The 19570-nt window shown below is 40.0% G+C and overlaps 1 protein-coding gene across 3 annotated transcripts in view; it reads left to right on the top strand.

The window, feature by feature from the left end:
* Window positions 1-19570, top strand: part of RABGAP1L (RAB GTPase activating protein 1 like) — a 239136-nt gene that overhangs the window by 143773 nt on the left and 75793 nt on the right. For all 3 annotated transcript variants that reach the window (XM_030454812.1, XM_030454811.1, XM_030454813.1), the window contains exon 18: window positions 15426-15467. In XM_030454812.1, the coding sequence (XP_030310672.1) occupies window positions 15426-15467 (42 nt within the window). The remainder of the gene's footprint in view (window positions 1-15425; window positions 15468-19570) is intronic.

The raw sequence follows: 19570 nt of genomic DNA, 5'->3' as shown, positions 1-19570 counted from the left end.
AAAAACCAGAAAGAATAGATTTATAGTTTTAATATGTTTAATATTAACATTAATTTAACATTAATATGTTTATTTTGGTAAAATACTGCTATTTACCTTTGTCACCAGGAAGTCAGGGCACCCATGGAATTAAAATTGTTTGTGAAGCTGCCACTGATTTCCTCTCCAATTTAACTAGGTCACAAACATTAAACATATAAACAAACAAAATAGTTCAGAGTTTTAAATGCAGGTGACATCATGAGCCTGAAACACTGTTGACTCTAGTTCATTCTGTTAATTTTTATTGTGTTTTACTTGTGAATTTTCAGGCTTGCTGCACATGCCTTGATAGCATTCATTATTAAACAAATCTTGTCCACATAACTCAATATTTTTTGCTTAAGAGTATCATTTTTTTCTGCATATTAGTGCTCAGTTATCAATGTGATAGTAGGTTAATACTGCCTAATATTGAAGTGAGTGCCAAAGGTAGTGATGAAGTGACTCCTTCCATAGAAATATCTGAGTATTATTTATTTCATAATGTCTTGGTTACACTAAGTAAGTAAAGAGAAAATGGAGAAATGTTGCTTCTTTTTCTGCTCTTTGTCATCTTTGGTCAAGCAGTCCCTCAACTGCTTTTTGAAATGTTAATCTGAGCTCATTAATTTACAGAATGAGCTTCTGGTGTAAACTTGATCATTCTTTGTCAGTTCAGTTTATTACTTCATTCTGAGTTGATGTAGAGCTGCACTGAGAAATTAAGATTTTAAGGGATTATTTGTCAATAAGTGTACAGAACATGATTTCATAGTGGTGATAATTGTGATTGCAGCATATCCACATCCTGTCTGAAGCTCCTGTGCTTTTTTATTTTATTAAGCTTGATGATAAAATACACTAAAGAAATCTTTTAGACATGGTTAATGAAAAAAACCCCCAGATCTTTAAACATTTGCATTCATCTCACATCTGGCAGTGTTTATCTCAGCATGTCTGAGGTAATTACTCTGGGAAAAAAAGGTGAAAGAATCCAAGGGGAAAGTGAGGGAGTTCAGTGCTAGAGTGCTAGAGAAGGGGAAACTTGTTAGCATTTGTGGAGGATAATCACATAAAGCTAAAAGAGCCTCTCTTACAACAGCTAAGAATAAACTGGAAATGGTAAGAGAACTGATTTCAAGTGAGAAGATACATATAGACATCTTGAGGAACAGTGGGGCAACGTGTTGGCAACATACTGAGGCAGCAGTGTAGAATATGAGAAAACTGCTTCTAAGATTGATGAGCCAACCAGCCTAAAGTATCTTCTGGCTTCTGGGAATATGTGGGAGGAGCAGAGATTAAAATTCTACTAAAATAAAAATCTAATTGTCCCTCATCATTGAAGCCACTGAGGTGAAGCAGTTTGGAACAAAGGATCCTGCCAGGGGATCCTTCCTAAAGGGGGGATGAGTGATGGTGGCCAAATCCCCTCACAACCAAGAGCAGCCTCCAGGCATCCTGGGCAAACGGGGCAGACATGGGAAAAGGACACATCCCCCTCTCTGGCTCCAGAGAAGGACTCAACTGGTTATCACCTCCCAGAGAGCACCGAAACACAGCTCCCACTCATCTGAAAGCCCTTGTCAGAAGGAATGTGAGGAGGATCTGAAGAGGAGGAGGCTGAGGGGAGACCTTGCTGCTCTCTAAGTGCCTGAAAGGAAGGGGTAGTACAGTGAGGGGTAGTACAGTCTCTTCTCTCACATAACCTGTGATAGGACAAGAGGAAATGCCCTCAAGTTGTGCCAGTGGGGGTTTATATTGGATATTAGGAAAAATATATTTGCAGAAAGGGTGGTCAGGCATTGGAACAGGCTGCCCAGGGAAATGGTGTGGTCACCATCCCTGGGGGTGTTCTAAAAATGTGTCCTTCAGGACAGGGCTTTGTTGGCATGGGGCTGTTGGGTTGATTGTTGGACTCGATGATCTTAGGGGTCTTTTCCAGCTCTAATGGTTCTGTGAAAGTAAAATATGAAAGTGTCTGGCCATAGATGTAATAAGAATCCATTCCATAATGGAGGACTTGGAATGATACTGCAAAGCTGTCTGTTCTGTCAGACTCCAGAAGTAACAGAGCAGTCAAAAAATATTTTTTGCCTGCATTAAATCATTCTTTATCTCTGAACAAACAGCATGTCTGTAATTCCAGCAACTGGAAAGAGAAAAAACAGTTGCAGCTGCTAACAGTGGAACACACTGCAAAAAAAATCCTCAAATTATCAAGAAGCCTTTGAAGTGAACTGTCTTGTGTTTTTAAAAACAAGCTTCCAGCCTTCTTGTTAATTTGTTGTAGATACAGAAAAGTTTTAAATAGCCCTTATTTAAAGGGCTGTTCATTCCTGATCGTGCTTTCTCTACACCCCTGTCCTGACATTGACAAAATGTTTGTGTCCTCTTTTATGAGAATTAATGAAATTCTTTTTATGAAAAATATTAGGTGAAGATCCACAGTTAAAACCATTGCTGAATGGGTGCTGCCAGCTTGTCACTCCAAGGGAGCTTCTCTGTTCCCATGAAAATGTTGCAATTATGGTTGAACAATTGTATCAAGACATTTTGGGTGGGATTTGTCTTCTTAGTTCTTGACTGTGGCTGAAAGAGGGACTTTGGTCCTTGTGGGTATTCTTTCAGTCTCAATCCAGAGGAAAAATACTAAAATCCTGTAGTTTTGCAGTTAGCCAAGGGGGCAATATTTCCTTCCCTTGCATGCCTGGTGGAACTGTAGTACCCCAGCTGGAGGATAGAAGCATATCCAGGGATGTGGAAGCCTATGAAAAATCAGTTAAATTTATGGTGAGAAATAAATTTTATTGATAAATTTTAAAAATTCCATCACTGTGTGTGTCATTATGGCAGAGGTCTTTTCATCATTCTCACATTAATTATGAGATGATTTTATTAAAATTTATAGAAATTTAGGACTTGATGTGGCCTCTATGTGATTGAATCCTCTTATCCTTTTGTCAGAAACTTGAGGAAAATTTTGGGCTTGCAGAAAAGTACTCCACACTACTGTGGTACATAATATAAAATGTAATACTTAACCTGCATGTAATAAACACACAAGCCTGATCCAGATGAAAGTTTTCATGTGATTAGAGCAAAATGTGTGGTTTTGAGCCTGGCTATACAGAGAAATTCTATCAGCATCACTTGAAGATTTTTCTGCACTTTGGCCACAACAACCCCATGCAGCGCTACAGGCTGGGCACAGAGTGGCTGGAGAGCAGCCAGGCAGAAAGGGACCTGGGAGTCTGCATCGACAAGAAACTGAACATGAGCCAGCAGTGTGCCCAGGTGGCCAAGAAGGCCAATGGCATCCTGGCCTGTATCAGAAACAGCGTGGCCAGCAGGTCCAGGGAGGTGATTCTTCCCCTGTACTCAGCGCTGGTTAGGCCACACCTCGAGTACTGTGTCCAGTTCTGGGCCCCTCAGTTTAAGAAGGATGTAGAGGTCCTGGAACAAGTCCAAAGGAGGCAACCAGGCTGGTGAAGGGACTCGAGCACAGGCCCTATGAGGAGAGGCTGAGAGAGCTGGGGCTGTTCAGCCTGAAGAAGAGGAGGCTCAGGGGAGACCTCATTGCTGTCTACAACTACCTGAAAGGAGGCTGTAGCGAGGTGGGAACTGGACTCTTTTCACAGACGACCTTCAACAAGACAAGAGGACACAGTCTTAAGTTGTGCCAGGGGAGGTTTAGGTTAGATAATAGAAAGAATTTCTTCATGGAGAGGGTGATTAGGCTATGGAATGGACTGCCCGGGGAGGTGGTAGATTCTCCGTCCCTGGAGACATTTAAAAAAAGACTGGATGTGGCACTCAGTGCCATGGTCTAGCAACTGCTTCGGTGGGTCAAGGGTTGGACTAGATGATCTCTGAGGTCCCTTCCAACCCGGCTAATTCTATGATTCTATGATTCTATGATTCTACAGAGTTCTTTTAGCCACCTGCAATGGCTTTATTTGTCTTCCCTCCTTTTGGTATTTCTTTTCCATTGAAGAACAATTTCATGAAGAAATTCAGAACAGTATTTGACCTTAGCTATCAGTTACTGAACACTTTGTGAGTTTGCTCTGGTTTTCTGTCTTTGGTGCATTGTAAATTATTTATTTGGAGTCCTGTCCAGAGCTAGCAAGTCATTGAGGTAAGGCACGTGTCCCCTGAGCAGCAACTGTATGGAATTATGCTGTAGAAAACCAAACAGCTCACATGTAACTTCATTGTGCATTTTAGAATTTACAATTTAAAGTTTAAAATTGTGTTTTAAAAGCACTGGATAAGGGACTTTAATTGGACATTTAGAAGAGGAAAATAACAAATGCATGGACCAACAATTTATAAACAATTTTTTTTTTAATTTTTGTGATTTTTTTCCTACTTAAAAGCCAAGCAAACTTTAATTGTTTGTGAATACAATGCAATACTGCCAAAACTAAAGGAGGTTCAGAGCTCCTTTAGCTCTCTTTCCATTATTAACCTAGAGCTTTGTGACACTTTTGGTAAACCTCCATTTTAAGTTGATCTGGCTATTTTTTGTGCAGTTCTTGGGGATATAAAACATCCCCCAGGACTCTGCTTTTCTTTAAAACTCCCTACTACATGTTGCCTTTTCTGGGCTGCTACAGGTATATGTCTACTTTAGTATCAGTAATTACATAATCATTACAAAAAGTAATATTTTGGCTACTGAGCTGCCTTTCTGTGATAAAGACTGAATAGAAAAGGATGGTTATCACTTTTGAATATGAAATAACTTCACATTTTCTGACAGAGCTAATAACAAATGAGTGAAACTACCTTTCACAGGACCAGGCAGCAGCAAGGTGTAAGATGGGGAAAGGAAAAGCTGGATACCATAATTCCTTGTCCTTTATTTATCAGTTTTGAGAAACCATTCCTGATAATGAAGACTGATGGGTGTATGTAAAAATCTTTTAAAACTTGAGTGATTTGGTGCTGATAAATGAGCACCTAGTGATAGTAACATGCCTGGTATGGCACCATCTTGTGAAAGTGCGGTTCCTGGGAGCACTGCTGCATAATGAAATAATGGAAATCTTGAGAGAATTGTATCTGTTGGTGCTGCAGATTTGATTTCTGTCTTATTTATGTCTTGCTGAACAATGGATGTGCCAGGAAACCCTGCACCACATGGTACTGCTCAGACGATAAGCCCAGTTGTCTCTGTGTTAGTACTAACTGAGGAGTAGATACCATATTAGTCTATTTTTTATCTGTCACTGTCAGATACTTCTTTGATGCCTTCAACAGAGTTGAGAAAGAACAGATTAACATTTTTATTTATTAAACTTCCTCAGGAATTGAGTCAGGAACAAGTCATGAGCCAGCAGTGTGCCCAGGTGGCCAAGAAGGCCAATGGCATCCTGGCCTGTATCCGTAACAGCGTGGCCAGCAGGTCCAGGGAAGGGATTCTGCCCCTGTGCTCAGCCCTGGTGAAGCCACAGCTTGAGTCCTGTGTCCAGTTCTGGGCCCCTCAGTTTAGGAAGGAGATTGAGGTCCTGGAGCAGGTCCAAAGGAGGGCAACTGGGCTGGTGAAGGGACTCGAGCACAAGTCCTGTGAGGAGAGGCTGAGGGAACTGGGGCTGTTCAGCCTAAAGAAGAGGAGGCTCAGGGGAGACCTCATCACTCTCTACAACTCCCTGAAAGGAGGTTGGAGCCAGGGGGGGGTTGGGCTCTTTTCCCAGGCAACTCTCAGCAAGACAAGAGGGCAGGGTCTCAAGTTGTGCCAGGGGAGGTTTAGGTTGGATATTAGAAAGAATTTCTTTACGGAGAGGGTGATCAGCCATTGGAATGGGCTGCCCAGGGAAGTAGTGGATTCTCCGTGTCTGGAGATATTTCAAAAGAGACTGGATGTGGCACTCAGTGCCATGGTCTAGAAACCGCAACGGTGGTTCAAGGGTTGGACTCGATGATCTCTGAGGTCCCTTCCAACCCAACCAGTTCTATGATTCTATGATTCTATGATTCTACTTCCTCTCTCTATCTACACTCAGGTGAAAAGTGAATTAAGTAAAATGTTGTGTACAGTTGTTCATCTTCTCTAGATCTATATGGGAAATAAAATTGAACTGTTCAGAACTGCACACTGTGGAGACATTGTCTGCATTTTGCTAACCCATCCTGTTAAGAAACATTTCATAAATCCTACAGAAAAGCAGACTAGGTTTGCTAGAAATAAAATCTCTTAATAACAGCATTGTAACAGCTAGGCTTAAATTCTGTGTAGAGGTATAGAAACTGCCTGCATTATTTCAGTCCTATTTACAGAAGTAAAGGCAATGTCATACATGTGAGCTGGAAGAGGCTGGAAGGTGCATGTGTTTGTTTTCCTGCTTTCAAAGCATTTAGGCTTTGGCATTTAGACTGTGTCTTTGCTCCTCTCTGTTGCTCTTTGCATTCTGCCTGCTAGAATCCAATGTCTCTTTCTGAAGTGTTTATCAACCATTGCTGGTTCATTCAAAGAGACTGGAAAGGATTTCTTTCTGAGACTGCTGGCTTTAAAATAATTTAAGAAGAAAGAGAATAGGTTGTCTCAGACTCTGGATGGAAGATTTAAATTTGAACGTACATGCCCCATGGTAATGCTGGTTTGCTACATTCATCTGTTGATATGTCAGATGTTATAATCTTTTTTGTTGCAAAAACTGGAGGACTGCAATGGAGTTAGCTCAGGTTTTCTGGCCCTGGATATTTTACTTATGTGTATTTAAATGAGTTATTTAAATCCAGGCTTCAAGTAATTTTAGCATAATTTAAATGATGACTACAGCCCTATTCTGCTGTGGGTGTTTTCGGTACTAGAACAGAAATGAAAGTAGAAAGGGAGGAAAAAGGCTGTAGTATTTGATTGTGTGTTTGATGGATGAGGAACTTTTTGAAGTTTTTGTAGCTCTGTGTTTAAAACACTCAGATTATAATGATAAAGATTTTCAGGTTATTTTCAAACCAAAACTCAGTTATTCGGAGTTTGAATATAAAATTTCAATCAAGAGCAGAAATGTTTGAGGTATGTAATAACAGGGACAGGGGGTACAGAACATTCTATTCACTTCTAAGGCTACACAGAATTTATATGAATTCAAGAATATTGAGAAGAATATTTTAATAGAGAACATCTAAGAGATTCTTGGAGAAATGCAAGGTTTAACATTACCTGTTACACCATGCTGTCAGCTGTTGCTGTGAGCATCCATAATTTATGTATCTTCCATTCATACCTACAGCTTGTTTATCCAAAAAATTACAGGGCTGGTGATAAATACTCTGCATGAGCAAAATAAAAAGAGTCTCACAGCAATCAGCAATTGCAGATAACTCTTACGAACAGAGGCTACATTTTTGGTGATGCTGACAAATGTTGTGGTCCTAAAAGGTTCAGGCAATTTCTGTTTCAGAAAATGTTGTACAATACAGGTGAAAAGTTGCTGAAGGTGAGGGACCTGTTGGAATGACCTCATTTGTGCCCTAGAGGGAAGAGATATCTGATGCCATGTCCCAGGATGTCTCTGAATTACTTTTCTCATTGCATTTGAAATATTTTAGCCATTTCCTAGTTCAAGTTCACTTGGTTGATTTTTCTAGGAATACAGTGAATTTCTGTAGTGCTTACTTAACACCAGTGCCATCTGCTGTATTTGAACAGCAGCAGGTTCTAAGCAGTCTTGGCAGTCCTCAAAACCTTTTCAGAAGTAACTGAAGTATCACAAATGGGAGAGTGATATTCCATGAACAAACCCAGGAAATCAAGCTAATTTGAGGGCTTTTTTTAAAAAGAGGGTGGTACAATCTTCTGCCAAAACACTTCCCATTGCTTCATGCTTGGAATCTGAGGCCATAGTGTGTTTTTTAAGTATGTGAAGTCAAAACCTGAACTTCACATTTGAGTGATTGTTGGGAAGGGAAAATGAGTGTGTCAAGGTTTAGAGAGGCAAGGGCTGTGTTGTGGCAGAGAAAAGGAGAAGGTGAAGAATGAACACTGAGAAGGAGATCAGTGCAGGGAAGCAGGACATTGATTCGAGCTGGACATGCATTTTTCTTAGGTGCTACTGCTTCTTAGGAAGAAGTTCTTTGGTATGAGAGTGGTGGGATTCTGGATGCCTCCTCCCTGGAGGTCTTCAAGGCCAAGTTGGATGAGGCTTTGAGCAACCTTGTCTCGTTGAGAGCTGTCCCTGACCATGGCAGGGAGGTTGGAGTGGGTGATCTTCAAGGTTCCTTCCAGCCTAGGAGATTCTGTGATTTTGTGGCCACATGTAGAGGGGTAAGGAGCTAGAGCTCTCTGTCAGGAAGTTCTTAACCCCTCATCTTGTCTTCTCTCAAGAAGATTGGGGTCTGGAAGGTTACTGCTCCTCTGAGCATTTTTAACAACCATTTTCTTTCCATATGAGAGCTGGAGGACCTGTCTTATAACCACAGAGACAGGAAGTCTCTTTTTCTGTCCTCAGGGTATGAGATGTGTATTCAGCATATTGTGGTAAGGCTCTTGATGCCTACCATAGATTCAGGCCCCCTTCTTTGTCCACAGGTTTGGAAAGAGGGAATGGAATGTCTAAAAACCCTGTGATTTAACCCTCTGAAAGCTAGAAAAGTATTGTCAGTGTGCAGCTCGGTGAAGCAAATGGAGCAGGTGTGCTACCAGCTCATAACCAGCTGCCTGTGGATTAGGAATATGCCACTTCAGAAATACCAGATATCAGGGAGCAATTTGATATGACTTAAAATTCTGTGGCTATAATTTTTATTATTTAAAGACACAGAAGCTGGAGAGGAAAAAAAGTGCTAAGTCATTATCTTCATTCAGCCATTGCAACATCTCTGGAACAAATTACCTGATAATCACACAAAACATGTAAATATTCACTAGCACTCCTAAATCCCATTAATTAACATTAATTAATGTTAAAAGCAAACAAGCAACCAAAATTTCATGCAGGATCATATTAATACAGGTTCATGGTTGTGTGGAAGTATTTATTGTGTGCCTTTCCACGTTGCAAAATGCAGAGAAGTGCCACGATACATCCTGAATCCCAATGTGCCATTCTTACCATCTCCCTGCTTATCTAATAACTCAGTCCACAGGTTTTAATTGGCTTTGTATGCTCTTCACAGCATTGTACCATCAGGCTGGAGATTGCTGTTTTCTTTCTTCCTTGTGCTGTAGCCTTTCCTGTTGGGAGTTCTTGTAGTAAGCAATGGATATGGAGTCCCTGGGGGAAGCCAATAAGAAGTTGACTGCATGTCATACATTAGCAGCAAGATCTCTCAGCAGTTTGCTTTTTCTTTTTATTTTCTTGCTAATAGAACTGTTTAGTAAGAAAGTTGCATCTGTTGCTTATAGAAAGCTTTTGTTGTCCCTTATTTGAATGGGAGTGAACTTTTCCTGATTTTCCTGTCATTGAACTAGAATAAATGTACAAGGTATACAGACTCTATCTGAGTAAAAGATATTAAATAAAATGCATATTCTTGCAGAGCAGGCACCAAGCCTGCATTGCTTACAGAGAGATTTCTGATTCAGACCATATATTTATCTTGTCAGCAAAATAAATACATTTGTGACATTCCTTAAGTTTAGTGTGTGCTTTCAACATATTACAGTTGCCAAACAAATGTTTTGCTGGAAACAATCCAAAGCATAAATAGAATTTTAATTCTGCTTTAGAGTTTGTAACCCCAATTACCCTCTGCAGCTCCTTTGAAAGAGTTTGCAACTGAACACATAATTATGAAATACTTTTGAATTATGAAACAATGTCAAATTAACTTGAGTGGAATAGCTAATCTCTCTCTAAAAAAATAAAAAGGAAAAATCAGTTATTAGAAAGCTGGAAGCAATGAACTGGTTCTCTTGGTGGCATTCATGTGAGCCTTGAGACTTCTTACACCTTATGTAAGTGTTTGACTTTCAAGTTTATCTTTACCTGGTGCTGAACTTCAGAGTATTGTTTCAGTATCTTCACATTTTCTCCTACAAGTGGTGCATATCCAGGAGCAAAACTCCAAATCAGTACAATAATATTAAGTGAATTTTATGTATATTTTTGTGGATCTTGACTTCCTTTTGTTTGTGAAAATTATGCAGAGGGATTGCCCTGTAACCAGAGGAAGGTTTGTCAGGTGGAGAGGTAGAGATGCTGGTATTTAATACTGCTTACCTTCTCACAAAGTTTCTGTCATTACAGAGAAGTTTTTAAAGAGGAGGTAAATTAGATAAATTCCAGTTGTCCAGATAGTACATAATTAATTTTTTAAGTCTGACTCTTCTGCCAGCTCCATGCAATGCTGTTGAGCTTTGCCAGTACACAGTGTTAGTTTGCTGCTCCCTTATCTCCCTTTTTTCTGGTCTCTTAGTTGATTTCTGGGTCAAATGGATAGATACACCTCCTTCCTTCTGAAGGAAGCCAGTAGCATCCTTTCTGTCACAGAGATTTCAAGAATACAAGCTGAATCCTACAAAATCAGATCTTTAACATTCTGTTTGTTCCCAGTCTTCTTTTCAGGCCTTTTTCCAAGTTCAGAGGCCCTCAAAGCAATGGCTCCTCATGGAGTTCTTCTACCTGCAGAAAGACTGTTGGCCTCCGTGAGACTTAAGGAATTGTGCAAATCTTTCACTAGAAGAGAGTTAATGTAATAAAGCTTCCACTTATTTTAAGCTAGACTTAACTTCAGTGCACATGTAATATTTCCAGTTGGACTGTTCTATTTTTACAGCCTTATGACCTACAGTTTCACTGTTCTGCCATGAGGATGTTACCTACAACCTGTCAGAACCATCTTTTGACAGGTTATTCAAGTTTAGCTGCTGCTTCTGGGAAGGGCAATCTTGTGAGTCAAATAGTGACCCACTGGATGCTGAGTGTTGGTCCCAGAATTATGAACCCAGAAGGTGTGAAGAACATTTCTTCAAAACCATGCTCTATCTTCTTGAGTAAGTGCTGTACTATGGAAGTCTTTGTAAAACTGGGGACAGTCAGTGTGGCAGTCAGCAGAAACCACAAGGAGCCTGTAAAATAACACCTACTCTAAAATTTTCCCTTTCCTGACCTTTATTTTACTGTCTTGATTGCAGAATAATCAAAAGAGTTGTCTGTTCTGAGATGGGCTCCTTCCTTCTCCAAAACTCAAGTGTTTAATGAGTGGTTTAAATGCTCTAGAGCTCTGCACAAGCTTAAAAGAGTTCTTAAATAACCCCTGTTGGAAAAAAGAAGAGGCTGTGCAGATGCTTAACTGGGCAGATAAGCCTCTAAGAGAGGCTGTCATAGAAATTTATGGCCTTCTGCAAAACGCTGGTTAAAAACTCCTTGGAGGAGAATATCCACCTGCTTTTCTGGGATCTTTGCCTGTGGGGTTAAAGTCTCTAAGCTCTGCAGGCTGCACACTCCTCCTTCACTTACTCAGTAGTGGCAAAACCTCCCAGGCTGAGAAACAAGGCAGTGACCACATGATGGAGACAGGATCTGAAGTGATGATTTGGCACCATTCCTGTGCTCTTAGAATAGAATCATAGAATCATAGAATTGGCTGGGTTGGAAGGGACCTCAGAGATCATCGAGTCCAACCCTTGAACCACCGTTGCGGTTGCTAGACCATGGCACTGAGTGCCACATCCAGTCTCTTTTTAAGTATCTCCAGACACGGAGAATCCACTACTTCCCTGGGCAGCCCATTCCAATGCTTGATCACTCTCTCCGTAAAGAAATTCTTTCTAATCTCCAACCTAAACCTCCCCTGGCACAACTTGAGACCCTGCCCTCTTGTCTTGTTGAAAGTCATCTGGCAAAAGAGCCCAACCCCCCCCTGGCTCCAACCTCCTTTCAGGGAGTTGTAGAGAGCGATGAGGTCTCCCCTGAGCCTCCTCTTTTTTAGGCTGAAGAGCCCCAGCTTCTTTATGTTTTCAGTTTGGACTGCTGGATATTAAACCCCACAAGTGTTTAGGGAATTATGATCAACTTTCACATGAGCAAATTTTTTAAATATTAAGAGAAGCTCTGCACAATGTGAAAACATTTATTTCCAAATGCCTGGTTAAGTACATGACCTTTGGTTTTAAAAAGTAATTATCTAGAACTTATTTCATGTGGGCTTCTTTCTCTTTGCCCCTGTGGATGATTTGTGTGTACTTTCATGTTTCCATTATAAAATTGCTGGAGGGATATTGCTAGCAATGATTTATATGTCTGGTGTGCATTGGTATTTTTGGTCCTGCTTCTAAAATAGATGGGGAAGTTTAAGCTGAGTCTTATAAATCAGCGTGTGGTAAATGAAGTAGGATTTTAAATAAGAGATTGTGGAAAAATGAGCTGAGCCTTCTTTTTCATAATCAGGATCATTAAACTTGGCTATGTCAGAATAGTCTTGCATGCATTAGGAAAAAAAGAACTCAAGTATGTGGATCAGTGGTTATCAAATGGATTGCTGAAACAGGGGGTAAGGCAGGCACTGCATTTGAAATCTTAAAGCATCTGGCTGCAAACCCAACAGTGTAGATGCCAGATGCCACCTCCAAGTCACTCCAGGGATATACACAAGTCCTTTAGGTTCAGCAAGTCCAAGCTCATCAGCTTGGAACTGCTGTCATCAGGTCACAACTTTGCCTTGGTTTGGGAATTACCTCTCCCTTGGAGGAAAGAGGAATTGCAGGTTGGTTTCTGTGCCAGGAGTAATGGAGTGCAGCTCAGGACAGCTGTATTTGAAGGTTTAACATCCCCATTTACTATTCTGATTTTAAGGTGTTTTGTGTCAAATGGGTTATCTGGGGTTTCATGAGTCTCTGAGCTGCCTTTTTGTTGGGGCCAGAAAAAGGGCAGGAGGAAACTATTTCTGCTGTGCCTGCTATCCATGTGAAGAGTGAGCATGTAAGAGAGGGATCAGAAGAAAGTTTGATTTATTTGCATTCAGGAACAAGGTTTTAGTCAGATCAGGAGAAAGGTATCTAGAAAATAATTGAAAACTGGTTTTTATTTTAAGGCTTTTTTTTCTGAGGAAGTGACAGAAAATACAGAGGACACTAATTCCTCAGTAATCCATTAGACATGATATTCCTACTAAAAAAAAAACCAAAATCTGATCAATCTGTTAAGAAGAAAATGCAGTGTTTTTGATGGCTTCTAGTTCTGCCTCTCATTTATAAATTGTATGTTCATATCAAATCCTCTCTGATAGGAAATAGAAGTTGTTAATGTTATAACTGTGTGGAATAAAATGTTGACTTCAGATGGGAGTAGAAACTGAGAGTACCAGGAACTTAATTTACTGCTGCTGGTGCTCATGTATTCTCAGTGTCATGTCTAAAATTCACAGCCAGGCATTTTTTCTATTAAAACTAAACATAGAAAGCAAAATAAATGTTGTATTTGCCATGGGTTTTTTATCCCAGTTGAAAGAAGGGTTTCTTGTTAATGAAGCAAGCTTCAGTACTGCTACAATTGTGACCTCTAGTGGAAAAATTCTGTTTGTGAGCATCATGATGATGCATCAAATTGTAAAGTAATTCATGGAGTATTGCAATATTCCTAATTTCTAATGTTGTAGCATTTCCAAGACTCATTAATGGTAAAATCCCTTCAAGGCACCATACTCTCAATGTAAAAAAAATAAAATCTCTTCCCAAGAATGCCTCTGAATAGTCTGAGCAGATTTTTATAAAAGCTGCTTTTTATATCAGGATGATCTCAGGCTTTCAGGAAGAGGCTTGGAAAAATACTTAATTGCAGAAGCAGAAATTTCTTGGAGAAGATTCTCTTACAAAATCTCCTGTTGTTACCCACACCATGTATTGCAGTGACACTATTACTTGTGTTCAGATCTGCTGATTCCTTTTAAGATATCAGCCCTGTAAGACATTCCATGGAAAGATTTATTGTGCCATTAAACAAGCAGGCAAGAAGATCCAAAGGCAAGCAGGCAAGAAGGTCCAAAGGAGGGCAACCAGGCTGGTGAAGGGACTTGAGCACAGACCCTATGAGGAGAGGCTGAGGGAGCTGGGGGTGTTCAGCCTGGAGAAGAGGAGGCTCAGGGGAGACCTCATCACTCTCTACAACTCCCTGAAAGGAGGTTGGAGCCAGGGGGGGGTTGGGCTCTTTTCCCAGGCAACTCTCAGCAAGACAAGAGGGCAGGGTCTCAAGTTGTGCCAGGGGAGGTTTAGGTTGGATATTAGAAAGAATTTCTTTACTGAGTGATCAGACATTGGAATGGGCTGCCCAGGGAAGTAGTGGATTCTCCGTGTCTGGAGATACTTAAAAAGAGACTGGATGTGGCACTCAGTGCCATGGTCTAGCAACCACAACAGTGGTTCAAGGGTTGGACTTGATGATCTCTGAGGTCCCTTCCAACCCAGCCAATTCTATGATTCTATGATTCTAAGATTGGTAAAATACAGTCTGGGAAGGCAATGCTGGTACAGCAATCAAGAAATGCATATGGTATTTTTCATATTTAGGTGAAAACAAATATTTGTGGTCTTAAATAATCAAGAGATAAAGGGTACAGAAGGGAGGCAGTGTGGGTACTGCCAGCCTGGCTGTCCCCTTGTGTCCCCAGGACTGGTTTTCTGAGCAGGACCCCCAAAAGCAGTTTTAATGAGGCTGCTCCAAAGGAGCCTCAGTCAGGGTATGTCAGGAAAATCTTAAGGTCTTGATTCTCAAGATAAAAAGGAGTTGAATAAAAGGGGAGGAATGGTATTTCATGTTTGTATATAAAACATAAGTGGAAATGGAGCCTTTTTCCCCCTCTGCAGTAAGTCAGTGGAGGGATTTTTGCTTTCTTTGATCTTTTTAAAATAATCTGATGTTGTCATTGTCCACTGAATGGATTTCTGTACACTTGGATTTTCAGCTTTTGCAAATCAGAAAGTGAACTATTTGCTACAGATACCAATTTGCATACTTCTCTCTATGAAAGACACTTGATTTTTGGCTGATAACAGAAAAAAGGGTGCATTTTTTACTTGTGATGGTTGTTTATTTTTATTGTTTTTTGTTTATTTTATTACATTTAAGCATGAAACCTTGTGCATGGTTAAATTGTAACTCAGTTACTTGGCAAAAATGTTCTCAAGGAGAATACTTACTGTGTTTTCTTCCTGCCTTCCTTGTTACCATATCCTACACTGCTCATTGACAGGTACTGAAACAATGGGGAGATATCCTGTCACATCCATAGTACCTGGTAAATTGAACAGTGAGATTCCAGAAGCTCCAAAGAGCTGTCATCATCCCCAGCCAGGAGTTTGGAAACTGTGCCTTGGGGCTTTAATGATGAACTTTGAAGTGTAGGAGGGAAAAGAGTGGCATTCCCTGGAGTTTTGCAGCATCTAGTTAGGATGCTACATAACTAATGGAGAAGAGAGATTTGTGTGCTGGGACTCACTGAAGTCTTTTTATTTTCAGGGTATGAACATCATCTTCCATGTAGCCTTGGCTCTCTTAAAGGTAAGTCATTGATAAGGCTTGTTTTTTTATTTTATTAAACTGTACAGAGTATTTTCTTAGCTTAATGTATCATGTCTAAGGGAACAGTAATAGTGGGACTTCTGGAGGAGGGAACAGAGGAGAAATATCTATTTGGATATAGATATCTTCAAATCTACTCGTATGGTAGATCTGTTATTTATTAAAGTTAATCATGTCATAAAGTTCCTGGAACAGGGAGTGCAGTCTAAGGATTTAAATGTCTCATTTAATTACTATTAAGAAAACAATTCTGACTGATTTCACAGCATGTTTGTTTTCTGGCTGGGTTCTTTCATATAAATATTCAAGAAATATGTTGTTGAATATTGTTTGGTGTCACCTGGATGTGTAATGTTGAGAGGAGTGGAAGTCTTTTCTAATATGGGAAATTTATACCTTTGGCTTTGACACAGAGTTTACTTCAACCAACCAACCTGCAGGTAAACCATTGCCCCTTTTGATGGCAGTGAGATTGCTTGAAGTTGCTCTATATTAACCTTCACAAGTTGGCACAAGATCATGTACAGGCATTTGATCTGGACTTTGAAATGCTACCTTTGAGTTCAAGTGATATTCCCATCAAATAATTTAGGCACAAGCTCAGAACAACCTCTTGCTCCTAACACACCAACCCCATACCATGGCTGCAGGCTGATGCTGGTCATCCTCTGTGTTTCCCTAATTCCTTCTCATTTACCTAGGAAGGGCAAACAGCTGCTGGTTGAGTTAGTAAAGGAATTCTCAAGAGGCACAATTTCTATGGCACAAAGTCCTACAGTGCTCTACACCAGGAACATACTGCTGTCAACAGAGTAATTAAACATGTCCAACCATATATATTTTCACTTGGTCCTGTGGGATAGGTATGAGATGATACAGAGCATTAAGTTAAGAAAATGTCTCCTATTACTTGTGTTTTACATTAACAGAGTTAATGTGTCAAATGGCATGTTTTAATATGTTTTAAATGAAGTAACCTTTAAACATGGCATTTGTATACTGTACATTTCCAGGGACATGCTCCTACACAAATCTAAATATGTAAAAAAGGGGGGAGAGAAGTGTGTGTTCTTTTCTCCTTGTTTTGTAGTTGATTTGTAGCTATGTGGGCTTGTTAATTTTCTGATTCATAAGGCCAGGATGGCTAAAGGTAAATCTACCAGGTTCTGCATGATAGTAAAGAAATGAAATAAAAGCAGAAATCCAAGTGACACACAACAGGGAAGCTGCCATTGTAGTAGGAACAGGTTCTGGAAAGAGACCTGAAAACCAACTGAAAAAGAAAGAAAAGGAGGAGTACTTGCTTTGAGCTGAAAATGGCTGGCAAGGGTTTCAGAAAAGGAGACTTTAGTTGAATTAGGTTACAAAGGATGGCTCTGAGACCATGGGTATACACCCAGTGACCTGTTCTTACATTTCCTGCTGCTGCCAGTGGGAATGATTGAACTGAGTTTAGCAGGAAAACAACTGTTGAGCAAATGTGTTAAGGCTTGGAAAGAACTAAAATCCTTAAATCACAAATGTCATACTGCAAGTAGGGATTTGTGTGTGTGTGTGTATTGGATGATTAAGCCTGTTTCTTCTAACAGAAGTGCTCAGTCTTTTAATTTTTTTTATGTGTTCCCCAATATGCTGCTTAACCAGTGGACCAGTGGGTATTGAGGAAAATAAAATTCAAGAAAGTGTTTTGTCTTATTATAATTATTTTCAAAATTTAAGGATTTTAAGAGTTGGGTTTAATTCTGCTTATTTTCATATATTAAGGATAATAATAATAATAAATTTCATATATACATGTATGCCAAAACCAATTTCAAGCAGCCTACAGATAAGTAAGGTAAGTTCTAAGTCAGAAACTTAGAGTTTCTCATCTAAGAGAGCAGTTCCATGGTGGTACCAAGCTGGAGCTCATGTTATATGCAATCAAATAAGCACACAGCTTGCTTTCAGTGGGAATTGCTGTTCTGTTGGAGAAGAAAGTGATTTTCTACTCTGAGACCTGAAATAATTTTTTTCCTACTCAAACGTGTTCATAAAATCCCCTTGTAATTAGAAACAAAATGGTTTAGTGTTTCTGTCTTAAGTCAGAGAAACTGAATGTACATACTGCAAAAAAACCACATAAAAACTTTGTGTTTCTCAGGTCTTGTTTATTTATGATTAATAAGTGGTAATAAATGATAAATGACAGCACCTCATAAGGGTCTCTCATGCAGATTTTGCATCACTGTTGATTTTGAGGGAGGAATTCTTCATCAGTGGAATATCAGAGTCTTTACTGTCCAAATGCCATTTTCCTCACTTCTTTATGAAGCATGAGCCTCACAGGCCCTCATTAAATAGCAGCAGAAGAGATGCTTTTATCCTGCAATCCCATTTACTCCATGCAGTTTCTCACTATTAAACCAGCTGCTAGTATCCAAAGGGAATGCTTGTTAGTTGGGAAATGCCAGCACTACTTCTGTGACCCATTACACCTTGATACTGCAGTCTTTGGAAAACAAGCATGAATTTAAGATAAGGATTGAATCATTTCCCTTCCCTTCTCCCACATTCTGAGGATGACTCGAAAAACAAACAGAAGATTAAAGCTCTTCAGCCAAAGAGGCTTTAAGGTATAAGAGGGAATTAATTTGATTTCTTACAGAAGGAAAAGCAGTGTTCTGATCTCGGTGCTTTCTGTGTACCCCTCTGTCCAGCTGGTGGCAGCATCTCGCAGGTTGATGGGACTGGTGGAATGACATCCTGTAGGGATGGTGCCTGAATGAGCATTTAGCAAGCTGAGCTGAGAGGAAATCCAATCTCTTACCTTCCGTATGAAGGGAATCCCACTGCTGAAAAAGGCAGCAAAGTTGTTTAGAACAACTCCACAGACAACATTGATATTTCCATTTAAAACCCCCCAGTTAATAACATTAATTGAGAAAGGAAGATGTACCATTGCAGTGCAAGCAAGCTGTCTGGTCCCTTTTGCCATCAACTAGTTAGTTTCTTTATTGGAAATTACAAATACACGAAGAAAAAAATATCAATGAGCTTTCTTTTACATGTTGTTATTTCAGTAATTATTTCCTTAGTCTTCTGTTTCTGATCTTGCTACCTTAGCAAAAGCAGCTAAATCCATGCTTTATTCTGGAATAAGCAAACAGAGGCAAGTATTTAAAGGTGTGATTGTGGAGAAATCAGGCTCTAGATGAAGCTGCTAACTCTTGAAAAAGCAGGGAAGGCAATGTGGGAATGAGCCACAGGAATTAGGTCCAGAGCCAAATTTGGGGGTTCCTCTAGTGATGGACTGTGATTCCTGACAACCCTTCACGCCAACACTTTGCTATCATCTTTGTGACTGTTAAAAGCAGTGCTTGGTGCCAGAAGAAAGCCATGGTTTTGATCAGGAAGGTGTAGAGCATTCAAATTGAAAGGGATGGAAAGCTGAGAGAAATATTTCTTACTGCCTGTGTTTGCCAGCTGATGCTTTATTCACTTCTGCATGTACACTGCAGTAAAAACAGGGCTTCTGTGCATCATTCCTTCATCTCAGGTGAAACATGAGCAGTGTTCTTCGAGTTTCTCTGCATGTTATCACATAATAACTGTAAATTACACACAAAAAAAGAGACAGTGCTATTGCTTGGTTGTTTCTGTTGCAACCTTTCAGTCTCAGTGCTGTTTGTGTCAGTCTGTGCCCAACAGGTTAGGGAGAAGAATGTCAGTGACATAGGCAGGGACAGCAGCTGTTAATTCAAGTGGTTGATGCAGAGGTTCCCTAGATTTAAAAAAAAAAAATTACCTTGGATAAGGAGGGTTATTGGTAAGCTTTATATCATTCTGCATCTCAACTGACAGGGACCCCCTGGATGGAAGAAATGCTTTTTTTTTTTTTCTTCTTTCTTTCTGTTTTTTTGACTGGTTTGGAAGGGACCTCAGAGATCATTGAGTCCAACCCTTGAACCACCATTGCAGTTGTTAGACCATGGCACTGAGTGCCACATCCAGTCTCTTTTTAAATATCTCCAGACACGGAGAATCCACTACTTCCCTGGGCAGCCCATTCCAATGTCTGATCACCCTCTCTATAAAGAAAT

The sequence above is a fragment of the Calypte anna genome, chromosome 8, assembly GCF_003957555.1.
Source record: "Calypte anna isolate BGI_N300 chromosome 8, bCalAnn1_v1.p, whole genome shotgun sequence".
Classification (NCBI taxonomy): domain Eukaryota; kingdom Metazoa; phylum Chordata; class Aves; order Apodiformes; family Trochilidae; genus Calypte; species Calypte anna.
Note: the sequence above shows the minus strand (reverse complement) of the source record. Positions and strands in the feature narration are given on the sequence as shown.